General features: G+C 43.0%; 2 protein-coding genes across 3 annotated transcripts in view; both read right to left on the bottom strand.

The window, feature by feature from the left end:
• Positions 1-225: 225 nt before the first annotated feature.
• Positions 226-17,644, bottom strand: LOC307235140 (ubiquitin-conjugating enzyme E2 E1-like). 2 transcript variants are annotated; one of them, XM_080007130.1, is made up of 6 exons: positions 17,372-17,644; positions 16,060-16,224; positions 14,880-14,930; positions 3,550-3,682; positions 2,441-2,588; positions 226-741 (listed from the first exon to the last, which is right to left on the bottom strand). In XM_080007130.1, the coding sequence occupies exons 2-6, from the start codon at positions 16,215-16,217 to the stop codon at positions 644-646; spliced, it is 588 nt and encodes a 195-aa protein (XP_079863256.1). In that variant the 5' UTR covers positions 16,218-16,224; positions 17,372-17,644; the 3' UTR covers positions 226-643. The 2 variants fall into 2 exon arrangements, with proteins under 2 accessions (XP_079863256.1, XP_079863257.1); XM_080007131.1 differs by lacking the exon at positions 17,372-17,644 and adding an exon at positions 16,728-16,853.
• A 3,291-nt stretch (positions 17,645-20,935) lies between these two features.
• The window catches only part of LOC307235119 (ubiquitin-conjugating enzyme E2 E2-like), a 57,851-nt gene continuing 55,763 nt past the window's right edge, over positions 20,936-23,023 (bottom strand). The window contains exon 6 of the mRNA XM_080007106.1: positions 20,936-22,114. Within this exon, the coding sequence (XP_079863232.1) occupies positions 22,017-22,114 (98 nt within the window). The 3' untranslated portion in view covers positions 20,936-22,016. The remainder of the gene's footprint in view (positions 22,115-23,023) is intronic.

The following is a 23,023-nucleotide window of genomic DNA, read 5'->3' as shown; positions in this document are numbered from 1 at the left end:
GGACTCTAGGTCTAAAATGCACTGAATAAAATGCTGCCTCTAGATCCTCCTCTACTGTTTCTGTGACTTTCTTTCAGACCTGAACCTTCTAGGGTAGAGGCCAGGAAAAAGGAGGAGAGGGTTCACAAATGTATGAAATTACTGAATGCAGGATGCTGCAGTTGATCACATTTAATTCTTAGGAGAGAAACACAAAAGAGATTTTCTTCTTAAATCAGTACATCATACAAACCAAAAGCCCTCCATATCATAAACATCTAGACGCGTTAAACACATTCACATTTTCAAAACGGCAGAACGCTGGAGAGCGTACGCCAACTCTGCCTCCAAAGCTAAAGTGAAATATTTACATTTTACATTCTTTACTAGGGAAAGACACTTGAAAAAAAATAAAAAGAAATTAAATATCATCAGTTTTACTTCAAGCACAAGCTAAATAAACCAACGCAAAATCTAAATTATTGCCAGATTTGATTATATTTGGGCCAAGATAACAAAAAAAAGAGAGAAGAAAACATGAAACAGCAAACATTTGAGGAGTTAAGACTTCAATTCCAAAGATAAAACTCCATAGTTTTTCCATCCTGTCCCCCGAACCCCCAGATCCACGCGGTGTCCGAGAAGCTTCTGCACCTCGGCTGGATTATGTGGCGTAGCGCTTGGTCCACTGTTTGGCTATTCTGTCGTGCTCCGGTCTGTTCGTTGTGTACTGAGTGGCGATGCTTCCAACAAGAGGGTCAGCTGTTTGAAAATAAAAAATATACTGTATATACATATGTATTGGAGAATATGCAACACCCTTGAATGTTATGCTCCTGCCTACAGGAAAATAAGAACATTGCAGCAGCAGAAAACGAAGCAAGTTTTTGCATTGACTCCGGTATTTTCTTTGCATTTTTGAGACATTGAATGTTTTTCTATGGCATTTGCTGCTGCAATACATCCATTCCACAGTCAGTCATGTGTTTTTTTCCCACTAATAACTATTTATAGCACTAAAGGTTGTTGTTCAAACGGTACTTGGCACAAAGTACCATCACCATGAACAAAAAATGATTTATTCTCACTCTGCTTCTTAGTGACTGAGCCAGGCTTTTTCCCGGTTTAGAAATGATCTTTGACCCTAAACTAAAATAGTTTTGGGGAGGCCTTGAGACTGTACTAGAAGTTTGAATCATAGACGCAATTACTTTTCACCTTTTGAATGTACCCTTAACAATAACAAAAACCTTTCACCTCCTCTTCCTCAGCTTCTTGCAATGGCTATACATTTTAAGTTTCTGATTGTGTAACTCACTGGAGGTAAAATACTATAGTTCTTGGTAAGTAGACGGCCTAATATCTCTGGTTCAATACTACCCTCTTTAATAAAGAAGAAATATAACATGCCCCTATTAAAGGTATAATATGTAACTTTTCCACATTAAAATGGCAAAACAATTACGAGACCTATGTTTGGTTGAATTGTATACTTACTTACATTATCCCAAATGTATCCAACAATTTTCAAACCCAGAGAAATCTGTAATTTTAATATAGGGAGCGGTCCATTTCATGAGGTTGCCCGTCAATAGCGTCATATCCCCTCTACTGCTGTAAGTTCCGGAGCAACACAGGGACGACCAGAAGATACATCATAGAGTCAGGAGCGGACTCGACAAAGTAGATAATGTTGGCGAGCAACAGTATTGTACTATTGCATGTATTGCTCTACTAACTAACTATTGTTTGATGGAGCACGACTATTTATTGCTGTTTGCTGCAGGCTGAAGCTGTCCCTGTAAAGCACAAATGTGGGGGTGAAGACAACTCCCATGATCCCATGCTATCCCATGCTATAGACAACCCTTGAGGAAGAAATAACATATTGTAACTTTAAGGATCTATTGTGTACTGTAAACTACTCCCACTCTCTTTCTCCCCAAAGGAACTGTATGAGTGCCGTGTGGGGACATGCGGCAACTGTGCCCTCTGCTGGCTACATGCCGCATTGCACAAACATTTTAAATCAAGATTTGGAGAGGATTTCAACTGCCTTTCTCTCAAAGTTGCCCATTTTGGCGGCCACAAAATGTTCCATGCAGAAAAAACCGTGAGAGTGACTATAAGGCATCTAAACCCAGATAGGAAGACTTCATATAGGGTTAGTCACTCCAAATGACACAGCAGTAAGACAGGACTTGTATGCGTGCACTTCCCACTTCCTCCTCTACATGTGCTTCCGTTCAGGGGTGGGGGAGCATCATAAATCGCCATTGTTGCATGCTCACTGTCAAGAGGATTTTATCCTCTGCTCTTGCACCCGCTGAATGATTTGTGATGGACTTCATGATGGGCAGTATGTTTTCATGCCGTTTTTCACATCTGTATCCGCTTCCGAGAAATTATAAAACCAGAAAGGGAGATAAAACAACGGAAATAAAAAAAGCCAGGGTTTCACCTGGGTTGCAGTCGGTGAGCAGGGAGCAGATGGACAGCAGGACCTTGGATATGGTGAGCGCAGGACTCCAGTTGTCCTTCAGGATGTCCAGGCAGATCACTCCCTGGTTGTTGATGTTACAGTGGTAGATCCTCGTGCGGAACGTCACCTGGAAAACACATACACAAAATAATCTATTTAGATTTTATGTTTGAATTGGAAACGCTTAAAGAGCAACTATCACTGTAGCGCTCGCTCAGCCCTGTCCCACCCATGTGGCATCACGTTCAAGCTTGCGGGCAATGTCGTATCTGTCGGTGGGCGTAGCTAATTGCAATCATTTTTAAATCAAATTGGTACATCATTTCTCCATACATTCATTCACTGGTTATTCCAATCTGAAAGTTGCCATTTAAAGGCCATATCTTTTCAATAATATATGTGAGATATTTAAATATCTAACAACCATCTCCTGACTAACTTAAACAATCCGTTTTTACAAAAGGAGAAAACTGAATCTAACAACTAAATCTTTCCATACTTAATGCAATTTAGTGAATTCAATGAAACATTTTTATATCCAGCTTTAGACATCGATTTCTTGGGGTTTACTGTACAGAGATACACCAGATTATTTAATTAAATTGCCATTTTCAAAAGCTTACTATGCTGCAAAAGTGGAAATGAACCTAAACTACACTGCTCCTCTACTACAAACCACAGTTTAGGAACCTTTTTTGGGTTAGGGTTGGGCTAGTTATGTTTTCAATGTGCTCAAACTATGAGTGCGACTGTTTGTGTTTTATTTTACAAAGAGGGGATAAAGTGGGGCAGTTTAAGAAATAAAAGTACAGTGATGTACACTAAATGAAGCAGAAAGTGCATTGACTCTGTGTATTGAATTATGTGCCATTCAGAGTGCAGTACCAACCTCTAGTGGGAAAAACTGGAATGACATTCCGCTCCTCCCAAATAAACAAACAAATAAAACAAATAGAAAATAGAAAAATAACCAGGAAAGAAGATGATTACTTGCACCACTTGATTATTGCTGTCGATCGATTGCACTCAGTTTTTGTATAATACTACCAAACATATCTGATTTAGCTCTTTTTCGGGTGGAGCATCACCTTGGGTGGTTTGAAGGGGTAGTCTGGTGTGAAGGCGATGTCCAGGAAGAAGACCCCTCCTTCATACACGGAGCCTGGTGGGCCTAAGATGGTGGACCGCCACTCATAGATGTTGTCTCCTTTGGGGCCGGCGCTGCAGGGACAACCAAAAAAGGAATTCCGTTTTTAATAATCTTATTTATATAATAAGTAGTTACCTATCTTAACATTAATGCATAACAAAGAATTCTCAAAAAAAGAATTGGCAGCTCTTTCTTATTGCAAAAATAATGATTTTGTCTGACATTCAATATTGTTTAGGGGTGCAACAGATCACAAAACGGATCGTATCACGGTTTTGAGTCACGGATCGGATCGGATCTGTAAAACACTTAAAGCAAGGACCTTTTGCCCATGGTCTTAAATGAAAACGACATTTAAGAAGTACAATTTTTCAACTAAAATAATCTTAAAATACATAAAATATTCAGTACACTATTGTTAAATTAAAGTGCAATATGATGCACACATGCTACCTTATTCCTTTAAACATGGTAGTGAATGTAAAAATATGATTATTTTGAAGTTAATTCCAGTAACAGCAACCACTATCATGTTCAATTTCTCACGTTGATAACAAACAAAATTTGGTTCAGAATTAAGATAGTTACAGTTATTGTAGATAAGTCTGCATCTCTCAATACACAATTCGATTCCATTTAAACATAAATTTTTATTTTTTTTTATTTTTTTTTCCTAACCTTTTTTTTTTTTTTTGATTAGATTAGATTCAATTAATTGTCATTGCACAGAGTACAAGTACTGAGGCAACGAAATGCATATCTCTGCATTTTACCCATCCTAGCATCCTAGTAACGGACGTATCTAGGAGCAGTGGGCTGCCATATAGCAGCGCCCAGGGAGCAGTTAGGGGGTAAAGTGTCTTGCCCAAGGACACATCAGCACACTACCAGGAGGAGCCGGGGATCAAACTGGCAATCTTCCGATCACTAGGCAACCTGCTTTACCTCCTGAGCCGCTGCCTACTCTGAAAAAGTAACTTTGAGTCCAGTCACATTAAATCATTATAAATAATGTTATTTTTTTGTAGTGGAATAAATATCAACAAAATATTTTATACAATTCCATCGATAAAAGTAATGCTTGGGAGCCGTAACAGATGATCCGGTTCACTGAAAAGAGACTTTTCAACACTACTGCAGGTGCGTTTCCTCTCCTCTGTCCACTGCGTCCGTGTCCACTCTGTACGTTCTTCTCTTATCTGACTTTTAAGCATATTCTACTCATAACACAGCATCATGTTCTGTTTAACATTATTATCTTTACAGTCTCTGTTCTGCCCTCTCAAGTGGCCATATTGTAAAAGATCATAATTTATTCAATCAGAGCTCAGTTCTTCTTTAAATTAGTAGAACACACAAGCTGTGCTCCAGCTGAGCTCCGGCGGCTCTGGCTTCGTTTCGCCTCCCCCCTCCCCAAAGCTCCGCTTCAGTGATGCAGTACACAGTTCATTTTCAGATGACGTTACATTAGAGCTCACATCAATGGCGCTTCGCCTATCTCTCCCAGTCCAAAACTCATACTACCTCAAACTCACAGTACATACACCACACAAGAGGCCTAGGACTTGCGGGATGGGTGGAGTGCGAGTTATGTGGGTGGGGATGTGGCGGGCGGCTGCCATCTTGCCCGTCACGCACCTGCCCCGACATGCTTCTTGTCTGTCCCAAAACTTTGAATCCCACTCATACTAGCTTACAATACATACACTCGCACACCAATCCTACTCCGAACAACACTCTACCAGACCAGGGTCTGTGGGGCAGGAGGGATGCGAGTGATTGGGGTTCGGCTTGCTTAAAGGACTTGCACCCCCACACCCTGCAATTTTAACTGCAATTGCCAACAGCTCACACTGAGCGGGGGGTTGGTGGTGATTGTGTCTAACCAAAAACTGTGCTCTGGTCATCTAATAGGTTATCCACAGGACAGTTATTGTAGCAGTTCTTGATGATTTAAGAATTAATAAAGAGTTGCATTGCAGGTTGAGAACTTCAACCCTACTTGCTGACTAACTCTGTCCTAGATGCCATAGCATAAAAACACTGTGTTGTATGCCAGCATGCTGACAGCACAGGTAAAAAAAAAAAAAAGATCACATTAATGTCGGACAATGTTACCAACAAGATTACGGGGAGAATCACGAACCGGATTGTGATTTGGAGGTTGGAAATCGAACGGTCATTTTGATTTGATTGATTGACAGAATCGTGACACCCTGATGAACCAGTCATTGTGCTTCAGAGTAAAACACATCATGCATCTGTCTTGTCTCTTCTTTTCACTGCAACTCTGCATCCAGATTAATGGAATAACTTTAAAATGTAACAGCGGCAGTAAAACTATATTTCACTATGATGGTTACATTTGGCAATTGATCCGCGGTTCACATGCGAGCCGAACCGCAGGGGGCGATCCGTTCTAATCACGGATATGCTATGATCCGTTACACCACTTATATGGTTTATATCGTAATGCGGTCAAGAAACAAAGACATTAGGCGTTTTCGCACTGAAATAACTTTTTAATAGTTAATAGAACTTTTGGAGGAACATTCCTTTTTTTGTGTCTGCACTGCAGGAACTAGGAACGTTCGTAGTTCTTAGAACGCTGTTTTATAGAACTTTTTTATCTCCAACTCCAGGCAGGGACTAACCAGCACAAGAGAAACCTTCAGTGACAGAAGTCCACGGTGATTGGTTCAGACGTAAGTCCTGTGAATGATTGAGACGTAAGTCCACGGGGAATGGTTGAGACGTAAGTCGCAGGTCCTTGGGACCTAGGACAGTTCCTTTGGTCGAGTCGTATCGCTCTGGGTAGGGACCAGCCAACCTAAACTCAGCGCTAATAAGATATAACCAATAAAAATAAAAAACAATAAGAATACAATTTCTATTGTCGATAGATTTATATCATTTATTTGATTTTCTGACATTAATTGAATGGTACAAAGAAAACTGCGTGCGCTGTGCTGATGCAAGCCCTTGCCCTTAAATGACGTGTTGTAGACATGAGTGAAGATCCAGCAACTGGATTGCCTATTTCTCGCCTAAAATTTGTTCAGAAACTTATTTTGGTGGATTGAAAAGATTAAATTAGTGAAAATTATGGGAAAAAACAACACGGAACTCATGCGGAAAGCCCATTAGTTGACGTCACTTCAATTTTATAGTCTATATTACTGTCTACATTAATATCAATAATAAAAGAAATACTGAAAAATTCTCACAAGTCCATTCTGATGAAATATTTAACATTACCACGTAGTTCAATGTCATTTATCCCAGTTGTATTCTTTAATATGGAGATAATTATACATGGAGGAATTACGTAAGCAGATATTGTCTGATAGATACATCAACAGTTTGGAGAATGTCATACAATTGTCATGATAATGAATTCTTTCATATTGCCTCTTTTGCAACGCTGTCCCCGTACTGGTTTCCAGCTCACAGCTCATTGTAATGAAACTCAAACTCAGGTGCTGGCTGCTACTTAATTAAGATAATAGTGTCACCTCAGGGTAATATCCCCATAATAATGTTTTATTGTTAAAAGCCATTCTTCTATATTATTCCATATTACAGTTTAAACACCTAAATGTAGTTTCCAGTGTTTGTCTCCATGCCGTCAAGGTGAAAGTGATGGAAAAGTGAATGATCAACACACCTAATCCATGGGAGATGAAGGAGCTGAGAACATAGCAGATCTGTACATTGCACTTCGTTCAGGAGTAATGACGGACAGGAGCAGACTGTGGCCCGGATTTTCTGCTTGATCCAGGACAAGCACTTTCTTTTTAAAGTGCCAACCATTAGCATTTAAAAAGCATGTGATGGTTTGCCAATAGTGAATGTGACTAATACAAGACAATACAAACAGCAACTACAGAACAATAAAACCCACTTGATTTTGATGTCTGTAAATGCATTTTTTTTTTACCCGAAATGACTGAAATTAATTTCCATTCAAAGGAGACCCTTTCCAGACATTCATCGGATCAAAAATCAAATGTATGCTGAGCTCAGGCTTCGTGATTCTGGCCCGATTTTCCACTCGCCAACAGGTTTTTAAAGATTGTCAAGCAAAGCCCCAGGTCGGAGGCAAATCGTGTGCGTGTGGTGTAAACTGCTCCCAATGGCTCACAGACGGCGGCGAGATATCAAGCAGGTTTAATATCTGGTCGTTACAGGGTCAACTCGGAGTGCCATGACATTTCACTGCAAACTGTATATGTATGCTCGGATGTATAAGTATGTGATAAATAAACATCTTGAATCTTGAAATCTTGAATCTTGAGTAACCACATAATTGTTTGGTTATTAGGACCATTTGGTTTAGGAACAGTAACGACATTTGCCTGGTAAATAAATTATTCCCAGACAATAGACCGAAAGCATAATCTGAGCCATTTGAAGCTTTGTGACATGCCAGGACTTCTACACTTTGTGGCATGCCGTACAGACTTCTACTCTGTGAGGTAAGTACTGGAGGTAAGTTAAGTTTCATTTAGGGGGGTTTAAATGTATATTTAATACAACACAGACCATTCATTCTATTATATAAATATAGAACCCAGAATCGCGATTGCGGCGCCGCCCCCTTGCGGCCGCCTGCGCGAGCCCCTCGTGACGATTACGCACATTTTAGTATTTCTAGTATTTTTAGAGCTTATTGTGCGTAATCACCGGGTGTCATGACATTTCACTGCATATATGTATAACCCTATGTATATGTTTGTAACAAATAATCTCTTGAACTTTAACTTCAGTTACAGACAAATGTACCCCCCAATACTGCTGTCAACCAAAACCAATAAAAAAAGTGTGTTTTTGTTGTAGATCTATTCATTTTCCTATGTTACCAAATTGAATGAAACAAAAAAAGCCCTGTCCCGGGAGATTCTGTCACTCTCTTACACCCCCTGACCCCCCTTTTTTAAAGATCATTCCTAAAACATTAACTTACAGAATTCTAACTAACAGGATCAGTTATTTCTTAAATAATTCACCCAGGCCAAACAGGCTTCATCGGGTCAGATTGTCATCCAGCAATATCCAGCTTCTCTCAAAGGAATAATTTATTATCACTATTGCTTCATTAGATGCCAAAAAAACATCCAACAGGGTAATTGGACATATATTTTTACCACTCTTAAGAAATTTGGTTTAGGAGATTCTCATTCAATGGATGAAAATTCTGTACAACTCCCCATCATCATCCATCATTATCATATCAGCATTACATTTCACTGCATATATGTATGGAAGTATGTATATGTATGTGACAAATAAAAAATCTTGAATCTTGAATCTTGAATCATCACCAATGGTTACACATCACAACGTTCCACACTACAACATCGTACAAGACAAGGATGTCCACTCTCCCCTTTGCCATTCCAGCTTTATTGAATCACTAGCTTCGGCCATTTGCCAAAACGATAATATAACTGGCATGCAAACTTCATAAAATCAGTTTATATGCAGACGGCACTCTGCTTTATCTACAGAAACCAATAACGTCCCACTGGAAGTATTCAGTCTTCTATCTAAATTGTCAAACATCATACTATTGAATAAACTGGACGACATCTATGAATGCTGTCACTCAGAAACACCCTCCAAGAATTACAACAGGCAATATTAGATGCCTCTCTGTCTGATCTCCACCAATCCATCAGAATTAACTTTAACTTGGAAACTGGTTCAATACTCTGGATTCTATAGTAAATAAATTCTACTGGAAAAACAAGAAACCGAAGATAAAATTGGCAACATTACAGAAAAACAACACAGATGCCGCATCCATTTTCTTTTACACGATTAAGGACTATTATTGTTCTGTGGACGACGGCGTTGCTATAGTCTGCCGCACAGCGTTTCGGCTCTGATGTCGATTTTCCCGTAGCTTTCCTATGTGAGGCAAGGTTCTGATAGCACCGTCATTCATCCTTGTTTTCATTTCTACAAGAAAGAGGTCTTCGTATTCCTCAAGGCCTGTTTGAATGCCTTGAAATTCTTTCATCATATTCTCAATAGTATCATCACATTCCTTAAATGCTTTCCCCAGTGTGTCTCATTTCAGCTAAAATTTGATTGTATCTGCAGGCCTCTGCCAACATTTTTAAGCGGTTATTTTTATTTGAATAAATTGCAGTCGCTGAATCCACATTAAAATGAAAACTGTTTTATTTTAACGGGCCTTAATTGGAGGCCTCTAGAGGTAAAACGGACGGAACTGCCCCCAGAGGGGCGTGAATAAAGTACAGTTTACTCTAAGAGCAAACAGCATTTCAAAAAGGGAGTGTAGACTTTCGAAATGTGCTACAGTACATCATATGATAGTGACAATACTGATGAGAACATGCTGCATAAGACAAATACCAGGTGAAATGAAATATTCTCTAACTCTGTGACTCAAGTAATCTGTTCTTATTGAAACTTTGCTGGCGATGACTAACGCAGAGTCACATTAACTACAACTGACATACCGTATGTGTTTAGGGTAAGTTGCTACAGTTTTGCAAGCGTCACATAACTTCACGTGAATCTTCTTTTCCTTACACAGGAATTCCTTTACATATTATAATTGTCAACGTACTTTCATTTCCTTTAATATCCCTGCCGTTGCTTGTACTCTTTCTCCATGTCTACATCAAGTTTGGGTTAAAGTATCATGTAACCCAGTACCTATAATTGGAACTGGCTAACACACGGGGGTGTGTGCAGGGGGGGGGTCCTGTATCGCTTACCACCAACAATTAAGCAAGGCTGGGGAGAGGGTCTTTTGTCTGACAACAAAGTTTCTCTGATCCAGGACACACACAGAGAGCGAGAGCGAGAGAGAGAGAGAGAGAGAGAGAGGGTTCATCCACCCACCCCCAGCCCCCACCCGTCAGACAAAGACCACCCAGTGCTTTCTACGTAGCTACGATATGCCATGCGATCACTGCTGTCACTCATGGTGGTATCAATGGAGCGATGGTAGCCAGTGAAGAAGCCAGTGACTGGCATCCCATCTCTGCTCCAGCAAATTTTAGACACTGGTACCCGTGGTACATTGAACTGCCCACCGTTATCCACAATTGTAAGCCAGATTCCAAACTCTGGCTTGCTCGCGCTGCTGCATCGCTAACAAGGTCTCATAAATCGCTCTTTCGACTCTATTCATCCACAGCTAAAATGTATCAGCTTCACTACATGCTTAAAAGAGACAAGACTAGTGTGTGTGTGTGTTCGCTCCTCCGATTAAATGACCACTTCACTGGAGAGTCTGCCAGAATCCTGAGACAAGTCAATACGATCGCGGTGAGCTTGTAAATTTCACATCAAGAATAAACATCAAGAATATTTAAATATTTTAATAATATATAATGGATCAAAAAAAATATTGAAATAAAGGAAAATAATTAGGTTCAAATTAATTTTGCAGGTGTCCTTTAGAGGACACCTGCGACCCCGCAGAATCCCATGGAAGTGTCCAGATGCAGAACAACTGTCTTAGTCCTCGTTGTCCGAAAACATCAATAAACCAAAAATGTTTTATTTTTTTTTATAGACTTCCTAAGAGTCAGATGTGCAGCAGCCTAAGAGGCAGTGTCACTTTCACACGAAGTAGCAATGGTGCACGCAGGCCAGCCACTTCCTCCCTCGGCGGCGGGGGGGAGGGGGACGGGGGGGACGGGGTTGGGAGCTTTTTATAGATATGAAAAGCTTTTCAGAAACCTCAGCACTCTCTCCCTCGCTCTCACACACATCTCATCACAGTCAAACTCTGCAATAAGACCAAATGGATGGGTGTGTCAGGGTAGGGTGCTGGGCTGGCAAGTGATCCTCACATACCCATACCATCATTTCAGCATCGTACAAATAAACTAGGGATGCCAATTTTCTATTTTTTTCCTGACGGATAGCCAACCCCTGTTAACCGATCATTAACTGTTATCAGACTTGATTAAAATATTAGGGCACTGTCCCCTGAAAAAAAAAAAAGACCAAAAACTTTTTTAATTGGACTTAACAAATTATAATTATGAATAAGGGGAATGATAAATACATTTATATGTGAAAACAGCTGCCCTGCACTGTTTTGCTTGGCAATCTCCACTCCACTCTCCACCACTGTAGTCTGATCTTGGCAACAGGGGAACAATAAATATATTTTTATACACGGACACCGCTTTCTGTGCACCCCAATCGCAGAGAGCCGTGCAGCTTAAAACAAAACGGGGATGGGGGGAGGAACAGGGCACGAGTTCCTCCATGCGTCCGTGCCCCCGCCGAATATTGACATTGAACAGCAGAATCCGATTCAACTGACAAAATGCTTAGTCGGGTACAGCCCTAAAAATAATTAATAATAATCTGACACACCCAAAATGAATCCCCCATATGTTTAATGTCCATTCCCTTCATGTGTGGCACGCAAAGTGCCAAACGGAGCAACTGAAAAGTTGTGTTTCTGCAGAAGCCCTTGAACATAGGATGGAATACAGTCAATGATAATAACTAACCACTAAAGATTGTGTTGCTTATACAGAATGCAGCGGCGCGACTGGTGTTCAACCAGCCAAAGAGGGCACATGTCACTCCGCTGCTCATGGAGCTCCACTGGTGACCTGTAGCCGCCCGCATCAAGTTCAAGTCTCTTATGCTGGCCTACAGAGTGATTGTGTGGAATGTTCCCACCTACTTAAATGCTCTTGTAAAAGCACATGTCTCGTCAAAGCACTCGTCAAATGAGCGTCGCCTGGCTCTGCCGGCCGTACAGCCACGGCAATCCAGGTTATTCTCATTTGTAGTTCCACGTTGGTGGAACGAGCTGCCAAAAATGACCAGAGCGGGGACCTCCCTCTCTGTCTTTAAGAGGCACTTGAAGACCCAGCTCCTCAGTGAGTACCTCCTGTCCTAACCTACAATTACTTAGCACCACCTTGCAGTGTATATTGTTACACGAGTGTTGTTGTTACACTAATCTCTGTCGCAATGTAGCTTGAATGTTATTCTCCCTTGTAAGTCGCTTTGGATAAAAGCGTCTGCTAAATGACTAAATGTAAATGTAAATGTAAATGTGTTTATATTTCAGATCACCCCTGTAACTTTCACCAGCAAATATAATGAAATACAAAAAAACAAGTGTGTGTGTGTGTGTGTGTGTGTGTGTGTGTGTGTGTGTGTGTGTGTGTGTGTATATATATATAAAACGTTCTTATTATACATGTATTATATTTTATTGTATATGTGACGTCGCGTGACCACAGTATTGAGGTAATGCAGTTATCAAAAAGAGCCCTAGTTACACGTGTCGCCCCCAATCAGCCACAACATTAAAACCACTGACATGTGAAGTGAATAACATTGATCATCTCGGTACAATGGCACCTGTCAAGGGGTGGGATATATTAAGCAGCAAGTGAACAGTCAGTTCTTGAAGTTGATGTGTTGGAAGCAGGAAAAATGAGCAAGTGTAAGGATCTGAGCCACTTCGACAAGGACCAAATTGTGATGGCTTGACAACTGGATCAGAGCATCTCCAAGGAAGCACAACCAGTGAATCGGCAGTGAATAGGGTCATGGGTGCCCAAGGCTCACATCTGTGGGATGTGCTGGAACAACTCCATGGGAGCCCCACCGCGCAACCTACAGGACTTAAAGGATCTGCTGCTAACGTCTTGGTGCCAGATACCACAAGCACCTTCAGAGCTCTTGTGGAATCCATGCCTCAACAGGTCAGAGCTGTTTTAGTGGTACGAGGGAGAGCTACATAATATTAGCCAGTTGGTTTTAATATTGTGGCTGTTCGGTATACCTTGTATAGCCTATTTGCTTTAACCATGCAACACACTTTTAAAAAAAAATTACTTTCCCTTTTTTTATGTTATAATATTTGTTTAACTTTTAACTGATAGTACTAATTGGTCAACATCAGTTAATGGTTAAATCGTTAATTATTAACATCACTAATAATAAACAAAAAGACATCACTATAGTGCAGAGCTAATACACTGGGATAAAACAAATACAATAATCAACACTTAACATACTGTATATTCAACTACTAATATTTGATTGTTGTGTTGAATGGCAGGTAGATCCGCCGAAAACAAATCAACCCCCTCTCATTCTCCACTACCAGTCAAATAAGATACAGACTAATTCTCATGCTGAGGGTCACGGAAACAACTACCAACACCCCAGCCCCACCTACAAGAAACAAAACAAGAAGCCAGAGTGCTGACTGGTCCGGGCTGCCGCCTAGCTAAGTGGTTGTTTTGGGGCGCACTGGCCTTATAACTCGCGGTTTTGGAGACCTGTACCATGCAATCAGCGCGCCTCTGAGGTCTAGACAATAATATGAACTGCTGTTCCCATTGGCACGCACAGACGCACACACACACACACACACACACACACACACACACACACACACACACACACACACACACACACACACACACACACACACACACACACACACACACACACACACACACACACACACACACACACACACACACACACACACACAGGAAATCGGATCTTTCTTAATCCACTTTAAGATGAACTAATAACTATGGTTCTCTCCCATCAATCACCAATTTCCTGATAGATTGCAGTTTATTTTTTGTGCCACTATGAAATAGCCATATTGTTGTTTTAGATCAATATATAAATGGAAGGGGTCACATGTTTAGCCAGCCAATGAAGCCAAGTGCAGCTCTGTCTCAAAAAGACCAAATGTGCAATTAGTTGAATCCTTAGGATTCATAGAGACGCAGCGACAGCGACGCGGCAGGTCGATGATAAATATTCAGCGCAGACAACCAACTCGTGGTGTCATTATCCCATTTCAGCTTGAGAAAGTTCAAACCCCTCCCACTTTGAGAACAGCGTGAAGAACACAGACGTAGAAACCCATTCGTCACGTAACTGAGTGTCTTTGATGCATTTTCCATGAATAGGTCACGTGTTGCAAACAATGTAGTGTGTGTACTTATCCTACAGTGGAGCAGACCAAGTCATTACCCATCTTTGCTTTATTCAATGTTCACAACTGAGCACAGTACAAAGCAGCGCTGAAGTAACTTCTCAATGCACAGTATGACAGCAAATAATAACCAAAGCAAGACCATAAAGGATCTGCAAAGAGACCGAGAAGTTCCCCCCGAAGCACTAAGTGATCGTGTGGGAGGTATCTCATGCGTCAAACTTGAGATACGCTATGAAAAAAATAAAATAAAAAAGACACAAAAAAGTAATTACACTTACCTGCAGTTTGGCGGTGGATCCAAGGTAATGTCCGCCAACTCCTTCTGAATTCTGTGATGACAAGTCAAACAAAAAGGCCATAAACCAAAGCTCTCTCATCACAAGCATTCCACCCCAAGCACAGCAGTGTTGTTGATCACAAGGAAGCCATATTTTGATCATGAATGCCTCCAGGTGTTTATTCATTGTTCAACCGCAAGCTCTGAGAATAGGGGGAGACACCACAGAATCAAACTCTGTAAAACTACTAAGTATTGGTCAACTGCAAATTCAGATCTGATCAATTAATCTTTAGCAGACTCCTACTGTGATAATGTCGTCTGATATGCCTTTGTTTTAGAGCCAATGGTGTCCTGGTAGCTCACCCCATGACCCCCTCAACCCTTAGTTCCACACCATATATATACTGTATATACACACTGATCAGCCACAACATTAAAACCACCTGCCTAATATCATGTAGCTTCCTCTCGTGCCGCCAAAACACCTCTGACCAGTCGAGGCATGGACTCCACAAGCCCTCTGAAGGTGTCCTGTGGTATCTGGCGCCATGTGATTCATCAGACCAGGCCACCTTCTTCCATTGCTCCATGGTCCAGTTCTGACGTTCATGTGCCCATTGTAGGCGCTTTTAGCGGTGGACAGGGGTCAGCATGGGCACCCTGACCGGTCTGTGGCTACGCAGCCCCATACGCAGCAAGCTGTGATGCACTGTGTGGCTTTGACACCTTTCTGTCATAGCCAGCATGAACTTCTTCAGCAATTTGTGTTACAGTAGCTCTTCTGTGGGATCAGACAAGACGGGCTAGCCTTTGCTCCCCACTTGCATCAATGAGGCCATGGCCACCCATGACCCTTGTCCTTCCTTGAACCACTTTTGGTAGGTACTAACCACTGCATACCGGGAACACCCCACAAGTCCTGCTGTTTGGGAGATGCTCTGACACAGTCGTTTAGCCATCACAATTTGGCCCTTGTCGGTTGCTCACAGGTGAAGTGAATAACATTGCTCATCTGGTTACAATGGCACTTGTCAAGGAGTGGGATATACAGTATTACGACTGGGTCCGAGCATCTCCAAAAAGGCAGGTACGGTGGGGTGTTCCCAGTATGCAGTGGTTAGTACACACATATATACACACACACACACACACACACACACACACACACACACACACACCTTTTGACGCTGGTGGAGAGGAGTTTGGAAGTCTTGCTCATGCTGGCGGCTCTGCTTTCTCGTTTCTTGGGAGTGCTTATGTCGTGCTGCTGTGGCTGCTGAGTCGATGATGATGAGGAAGTGGAGCTTGTGCTGGCCCGCGAATCTTCATCCGACATTCCGATCCTGGATTGAGAGGAGAAGACAAACACGTCATTGGATTTAGAAAAAAAAACAAACCCCAAAAAAAACCACAGTATGAATCACATCATAATGAACATTCTGAACTGGCAATCCACAAGATCATCTGTGTTGGGGGGAGGATTACAAGCCCTAGAATTCCATCCAGCTTTACTGTATGTTCGCTCTAAGCCGGTCACTTTCTAACTCCCAAACTTATGCCTTACGTTTATTGACGGGATGATTTTATTTCTATCGCTTGAGGTGTGTGTGTGTGCGGAGGGGTATTTTTGTCATCTGAGGGTGCTGTTCTTATATGTGAATGCTCACGCATATTGCAACTAACTAGGCTGCCTTTCACGTCTTCAACATGCCCGAACAGTGCATTATAAGGCAGACGGCGCCACAAACGCATTGAATGGCCAGCTAAATTCAGTATCAAACGTGGGATTTCATTTCTTTCTTTTTTGAGATAACCAAATAATTAAATGGATGACCAATTTCATTACCTGGCCTGCGTCAGACAAATGGACCATGGCTATAACTGAATATTAGCACAGAGTGAATAGCTTAAACCCACAACGGGAGCGGACTGACGTTTGCACCCCGACGTTACATTATTTGGACTAATAATATCATTTGTAAAGAAAAACACTTGTGGGAAACGAGGCTATTTTCGAAGCACTGGCCGCATCTAAACTAAGCGCATGATTTTCTTGACCGGTTGGTACAACCGACGCAAAACCCAGCACAAATAATCGATAGGGCGACGACAACGACAACGACCCCCCCCCCCCCCCCATCTCAACAATTTTAGCAGTCGAATAAAACTTTAACCGGGAGCTCGGTGATGCGGTACATCGACCCATCGAAGCCAAAAGTAGAACCCCGTTGGCTGTCGTCCACTTATTATCGTTATTTCCCCCTCGTCGCATTCCGTCCGTCGACACAAAAAAAAAAAAAAAGAAGGAAAAAAAAAAGAAAGAGAAACAAGCTGAGCTCTGTGCAGCCCGTCACAGGATGGAGCGGAGTCCTAGGTTCCCCCCGTCGGACGGACAACGCTCCGAGCGCGGTACCGAAAACCCGGCGGAACCGGCCGGTGACGCGCCACGCGGTCCGTTTGCCGGGACGGCGGCGGCGGCTTTCCCGGTACCTGGGCGTCTTTGTGTCCGCGGGAGCCTCCGTCGCCTGCCTGGCCGCGCGTGCCTCTCGCGGAGCGGAAGTGCTGCTGGTGCAACAGCAGACCCGAGCACGAGCAGACGCAGCCCCGGGCCAATGGAGGCTGCCGGGCGCACATGGCGAGCTCAGGGGGCTGCTGGGAGCACGCTCCACCTCGCCGGGCGCAGCCAGTCACTCGCTATTTCGGGCTTATTTGGTTCGTTAGTCGCCTGCGTCGCATTTAGCCGGGGTTGTCACCGAAGGCAAATATGTGAGTCGTGAAAAGCCACCCGGTCACGGTCGTGTTATTGTTTTCGTCCGTCGCCCTGCCCACTGGCACGGAGAGGTTTGTCGTGATTCGCCTGGACTACCTAAACGCAACCTCTGTGGGAAGCCGACCGTGCCGTCAGTGAGTGAGCGACTTCTCTCCTTGCGTTCTTCAGCTACATACACACGGTGAAGACGTTTCCAAAGCTCCCAACAACAATGGAGAGAGGAGTGCGATGTAGGTGCCCCGGACCTCCCCTTTCAGCTGTAATCAACTCCATATTCTGTTAATTGCTCGCTTGGCTGGTTTTCACACCACACAGAGTTAAGGGCCCGCGGCATAGAAACACACCCCTCCCACGTGTCGAAAAACTCATTGTAATTTAACCGTCTGTGGCGGCGCAGACCGTTGGAACCAGTATTTCACTTAGGTATTGGAAAGTGGTCAAGAAACGCGGTTGTGCGTTTCCTTTCGCGATTCTCGCAGGCACTGTTACTCTTGGCGGGATTAATAACAAACAGTCATTTCCATTGACATACGGCACCGGAGCTCGGCGGAACTCGAGAGCGGCGCTTCCTCTCGGCTCTTTGTTCACAACACTTGGGGAGCTCCATGCCTTGGAGCCAGGGATCCAGTTGGCCATATTTCACATACGGGATCCTTTCATGAAAACCTGCTATTCATTAAGGTTCTAAGTGTCGGGTCCAGACACAGACCATTGAAACAAAGTCTATGTCGCTCTGCGGGGGGAGCAACATTTGCAGTTCTGGAATGCCGCACGCCGTGGCGTTTGACCTTCCTGGCGGTGGAATAGTGGTGGTATTCAGAGTTGAGGTTATAAATTGAGGATATAAACTTTTATTCCCTCGTCATGTGTTTTCACTTTTTTCTTTTATATGATGCTGCAAAACTTTGCTCCTGCCAAAGACGAGATGCTCTATGACATTGATTCTCAACCCTTTTCATGTCATGGACCCTCAATTAAATTCACTTTAGGCCCCCATTTGATCACATTTAGTCACCGGGACCCCAAACTAAGAAGACTGTTATCATTAGACAAGATAGTAGGGAGAAAATAGTCATTATTGTACATTCTCTAAAGGTGCTAACAAAACTGAAAAATGGTTTGATGTTTAACTCGAAATAATTTTCCCATGGACCTGGAACAACTTGAAGGATCCCCGGGGGTCCCCATGTTAGGCATGCGGCTCTGCTGAAAATCTCAGTGAAAGTGAAAAACATTTCTTTTTAAAACCAAAGATTTAAACGCAGTATAGAATTGAAGGAAAACTCACGCAAAATGCCAGAATGGTGTCATTCAGAAACAACACAAATAAGGTGTTATTCTGTCAAGCAGGTGGGAAATTGTTTTAGGGCCATCGGTTAAAAAAATAAACAAACAAATAAATAAATAAAAAAGGTCCCTTTATCAACAACATATCCGTCAGGTTCAGAGTGAATGACCTCTGTAGTACTCTACCGCTACTGTTAATACTATACCATGTTAATAAACAAGTGAAAGTAAAAATCCCCACGTCAACAACTCTCTGCAAATAGGAGTATCAAAGTGTAGGCCTTCGTACCTGAATGGTTCCTCAATTAAGGTAGTGTGAATTCACACAATTAACCGTTCCTTTCTGAACTGCCAGTGCGCAAAGTGCTTGCGCTGTATTGAAGTGAATGCCAGGCTAGTGAATAAAAATCTCAAGCTTTTACACCAACGGGAGAGAACCAGGAGAAGAGTACGCCTTTCTTTTCTGGTGTCACAAACACGAGCGTCACAAAAAGGAGCGTGCCATGGTTCCAAGTGTGATTGGGGGGGGGGGGGGGGGGACAGCAGAAGCAAAATGGAGTATCCATGCCTGCACCCACGCACCGGCGGTGGCCGATCCTTCAGGGACCGTCCTCCAGTTTGGGGACCGGCTTGGGGCAGTGCTGAAATCCCTCGGAGGCAGGCGGGGAAAGTGGGGGTTCCCCGCCGTGATCCCCACACCCATGTCCCATGGGGAAAAAGTCAATCGCTTCTGATTTTTGGATTCTAAATCAGAAATCAAATGACAGAATGACAGAATGACAGACCGATTTTCCTGTCTATTAATGCGGCGATAACGCGCGTCGCATCGTGCCAAAAGGGCGAAAATTGGCCTGTCTACCCGAGTGTCAAGTTTCACGCGCGTCGCATCGTGCCAAAAGGGCGAAAATTGGCCTGTCTACCCGAGTGTCAAGTTTCCATTGGAGCTGAAAAACATGTGACGATTGCAGGGTCATTTATCCCGGGACTGAAGCCCCGGATGAGCCTTTCCAGGTGTTACAGCGTGTTTGGTGCCGTGGGAAAGGGGTATTAAGAATCTAGTCTGTGTTGGGTGGATTACACAGGATTCCTTTTGAAACTGTTTTTTTTTTTTTTTTTTTCATTTTTTTCTTTTCTCCTTCAAATCGTCCAATTCTTTTGTCAAACCGAGAACGTCTTGATTTCTTTTTTCTTGGTCAATTGAGGCGCTGGGGATATTTTTCAACTAGCTACACTGGGGTTTGTGGACTTTTGGCTGCCTTTCAACCTATAGAGGGAGCACACGAACGACACAAATACATGGAATGGCAGTTTCTTAAGAAATGACAGCAAAACAAACAAAAAAAAAGTATAAAATCTGGGATCTTTTTTTTTTTTTTTTTAACCAAACACTCAAAGATGACCACTTGAATCTCCGTCACCAATACACCACAGCCTGCAACTGGCCCTCACTGCTACATTAATTGTTATGTTTTATCCGGACACCAGTCTCCCGTTTATCGTGGTTCTTCTAACAAGAGGAACGCAGAAATGCTAATTCTAATTCAAGTCCCTCTGCTGTTGCCAGCTGATATTCCATCGCGGCAGCAGCTCTTGCAGACATATTTCCTCCTGACATTCAACTTCGCCGCAGGGTCACAACACTTCAGTCCGTCTGTGGCCTCACCTGGCGTCAAGTCTAGACAAAGCACCAGACGGGTTGAATCAAGTTAACTGGACAGGCAACAGACAAGTGCAGGCATTTGCTGCTTGGGTTTTTTTTTTTTTTGTATCAGTCTTCATTGTATTGAGCGTCTCGCGTGCACGACACACACACACACACAACACACACACACACACACACACACACACACACACACACACACACACACACACACACACACACACACACACACACACACACACACACACACACACACACACACACACACACACACACACACACACCTCAGCAATAGATCAAATCAAGTGACAAATTAAAATTAAGACAGTCACCTCTGTCACATTACAAGCCAGTGTTTAATTGAGTATTCAATGAGTAATATATTCACACAAGGCAAATGTACAGCAAGCCACCGCTATCATCACACGCCATGATGGGCCGCCATCCTGGTCGTGCTGCGGAGAATCACATCGTAGCTTTAAAAAAAAAAAAAATACAAAAATAAACAAATGACAAACAGACAAACAAACCAACAAACAGAAATAGCTCTCACCCGTACGGTCACTCCACATCAGTTAAAAATAATAGTAAGTCTAATTCCCTGATCAGAGTGATCAAAACCTCCGCTGCATGAGCCGATATTGAAGATGAGCTTGAAAAACAACCAAATACAAGATTTCCAAATAAAGCAAAAAATAAAATAAAAAATAAAAAAATGAACGCACTCACTCTGTCCATCTGTCTGCGGGTATTTTTTTTTTGTTTTTTTTCGGCAAGTGGGATCACAGGAATTGGAGGGGGGGCGGGGTAGTAAAAACGCGTGGGCTCGGATAAAGATAACAAGGGCGATAGCTACCTCATAAACAATCGATAACAGTGAAAGAAACAACAACAACAACAACAACAAATACAGCAACGACAACAGTAACAATGGCAATCGCACCATCATCATCGTCGTCGTCGTCATAATCATCAGCAAAAACACGGTCAACAACAACTACTGGAACAGTATTAAAGCTTTTCATGACCATATCAACATTCAGTGTATTGGAAAAGTACAATCCCAATAGACTCTTTGTATAAAAACAAAAGAAAGAAAGAAGCTTTCAAGTCAGCATGGAACAAATAACAGTTCGCCTCGCCCCCCCGCCCCCCCGCCCCTCCCCACCCCACCCCGGAGGAGGAATGGAAGGTCTTGCGGGGGTTGGGGTGGGGTGGGGATGGGGGTGGCAGGGTCCAGGTGTGCTTCCGTGCAGATTTTGGAGAAGGGGTGGGTGGCATGTGTGTGTGTGTGTGTGTGTTTGTATGGTGGGGAGAGTGGGCAGAGGGCATTGGGGTCCGAATCCAGGAGAGTGTGTGTGTGTGTGTGTGTGTGTGTGTGTGGGGGGGGGGGATCTTGAGTAACGGCGGTTGCCTGTCTATGTGGCATAGCGCTTGGTCCACTGTTTGGCTATCCTGTCGTGCTCGGCTCTGTTGGTCAGGTACTGTGTGGCGATGCTTCCCACCAGGGGGTCCGCTGCAACGGATGGGGAGGGGGGCAGAAAAGATAGAAAAACAATTAACAACAGTGAAACATTACGACGCAACAAAGGGAAAACCCAGTTATCGTCATACGTGTAAGGAATACCCAAGTAGTGTTGGCCTTCACTGGCAACAATCATGTTAAAAAACAACCTATTCTTTTCCACACACACACACACACACACACACACACACACACACACACACACACACACACACACACACACACACACACACACACACACACACACACACACACACACAGTATACACACACACACACACACACACACACACACACATTCCTTTTTACGTTTCATTTTCCTACTAATATCTACCGCTTCAGCCACAAGTATGCAAACATAAACAAGTAAACACTCCAACTGACACCTCTGATCGAAACCAGAGGTTCAATGTGAATACATTAGTAGTCACCAATGGCCGAACCGGCTCAAACCAGTGGGGGTCGATCGCTCTGTTGGCTTTCAAAAGCCCTGTGTTGCCCTCCGCCATACAGCAGGGCAGACCTTTTGTTTTTTCTTCTATTATTGACACACCATTGAAATGCGTTGAGTGGCACGGTAAATCAGCCAATGCACGTCTGGTGAGTCAACACCAATGATTATAAATTCCCGCAGCTCCCTTTATTGATTTTGTGTGTGTCCAACGTGTCTCCAATGGCATATCATCACATACTTTGCCCCACAGCTGGATGAACTGCGTCTGAGTTTGGCGTCACAAAATAAGTCAGGGAAAAAGGGAGAGCTCATTTTTGTAAGTGGTTTGCTCAGCTGTCAATTCATTCATTGACTACGAGTTTAAAACTCCCTTATAATACAGTGTTTGCAAAGGGTTAACACACACACACAGTTCACTAAAATAAAAAGAGACTTATTGATAGTTGG

The sequence above is a fragment of the Zeus faber genome (genome assembly GCF_960531495.2).
Source record: "Zeus faber genome assembly, chromosome: 1".
Lineage (NCBI taxonomy): Eukaryota > Metazoa > Chordata > Actinopteri > Zeiformes > Zeidae > Zeus > Zeus faber.
Note: the sequence above shows the minus strand (reverse complement) of the source record. Positions and strands in the feature narration are given on the sequence as shown.

What these genes read in the sequence shown, in the direction of transcription:
- LOC307235140 (XM_080007130.1), bottom strand. Translation starts at nt 16,217, where the DNA reads ATGTCGGATGAAGATTCGCGGGCCAGCACAAGCTCCACTTCCTCATCA. An exon ending in CTCTCCACCAGCGTCAAAAG is followed by an intron (nt 14,931 to 16,059) that starts GTGTGTGTGTGT and finishes TTGTCATCACAG; the next exon opens with AATTCAGAAGGAGTTGGCGG. An exon ending in ACCCCTTCAAACCACCCAAG is followed by an intron (nt 2,589 to 3,549) that starts GTGATGCTCCAC and finishes TGTGTTTTCCAG; the next exon opens with GTGACGTTCCGCACGAGGAT.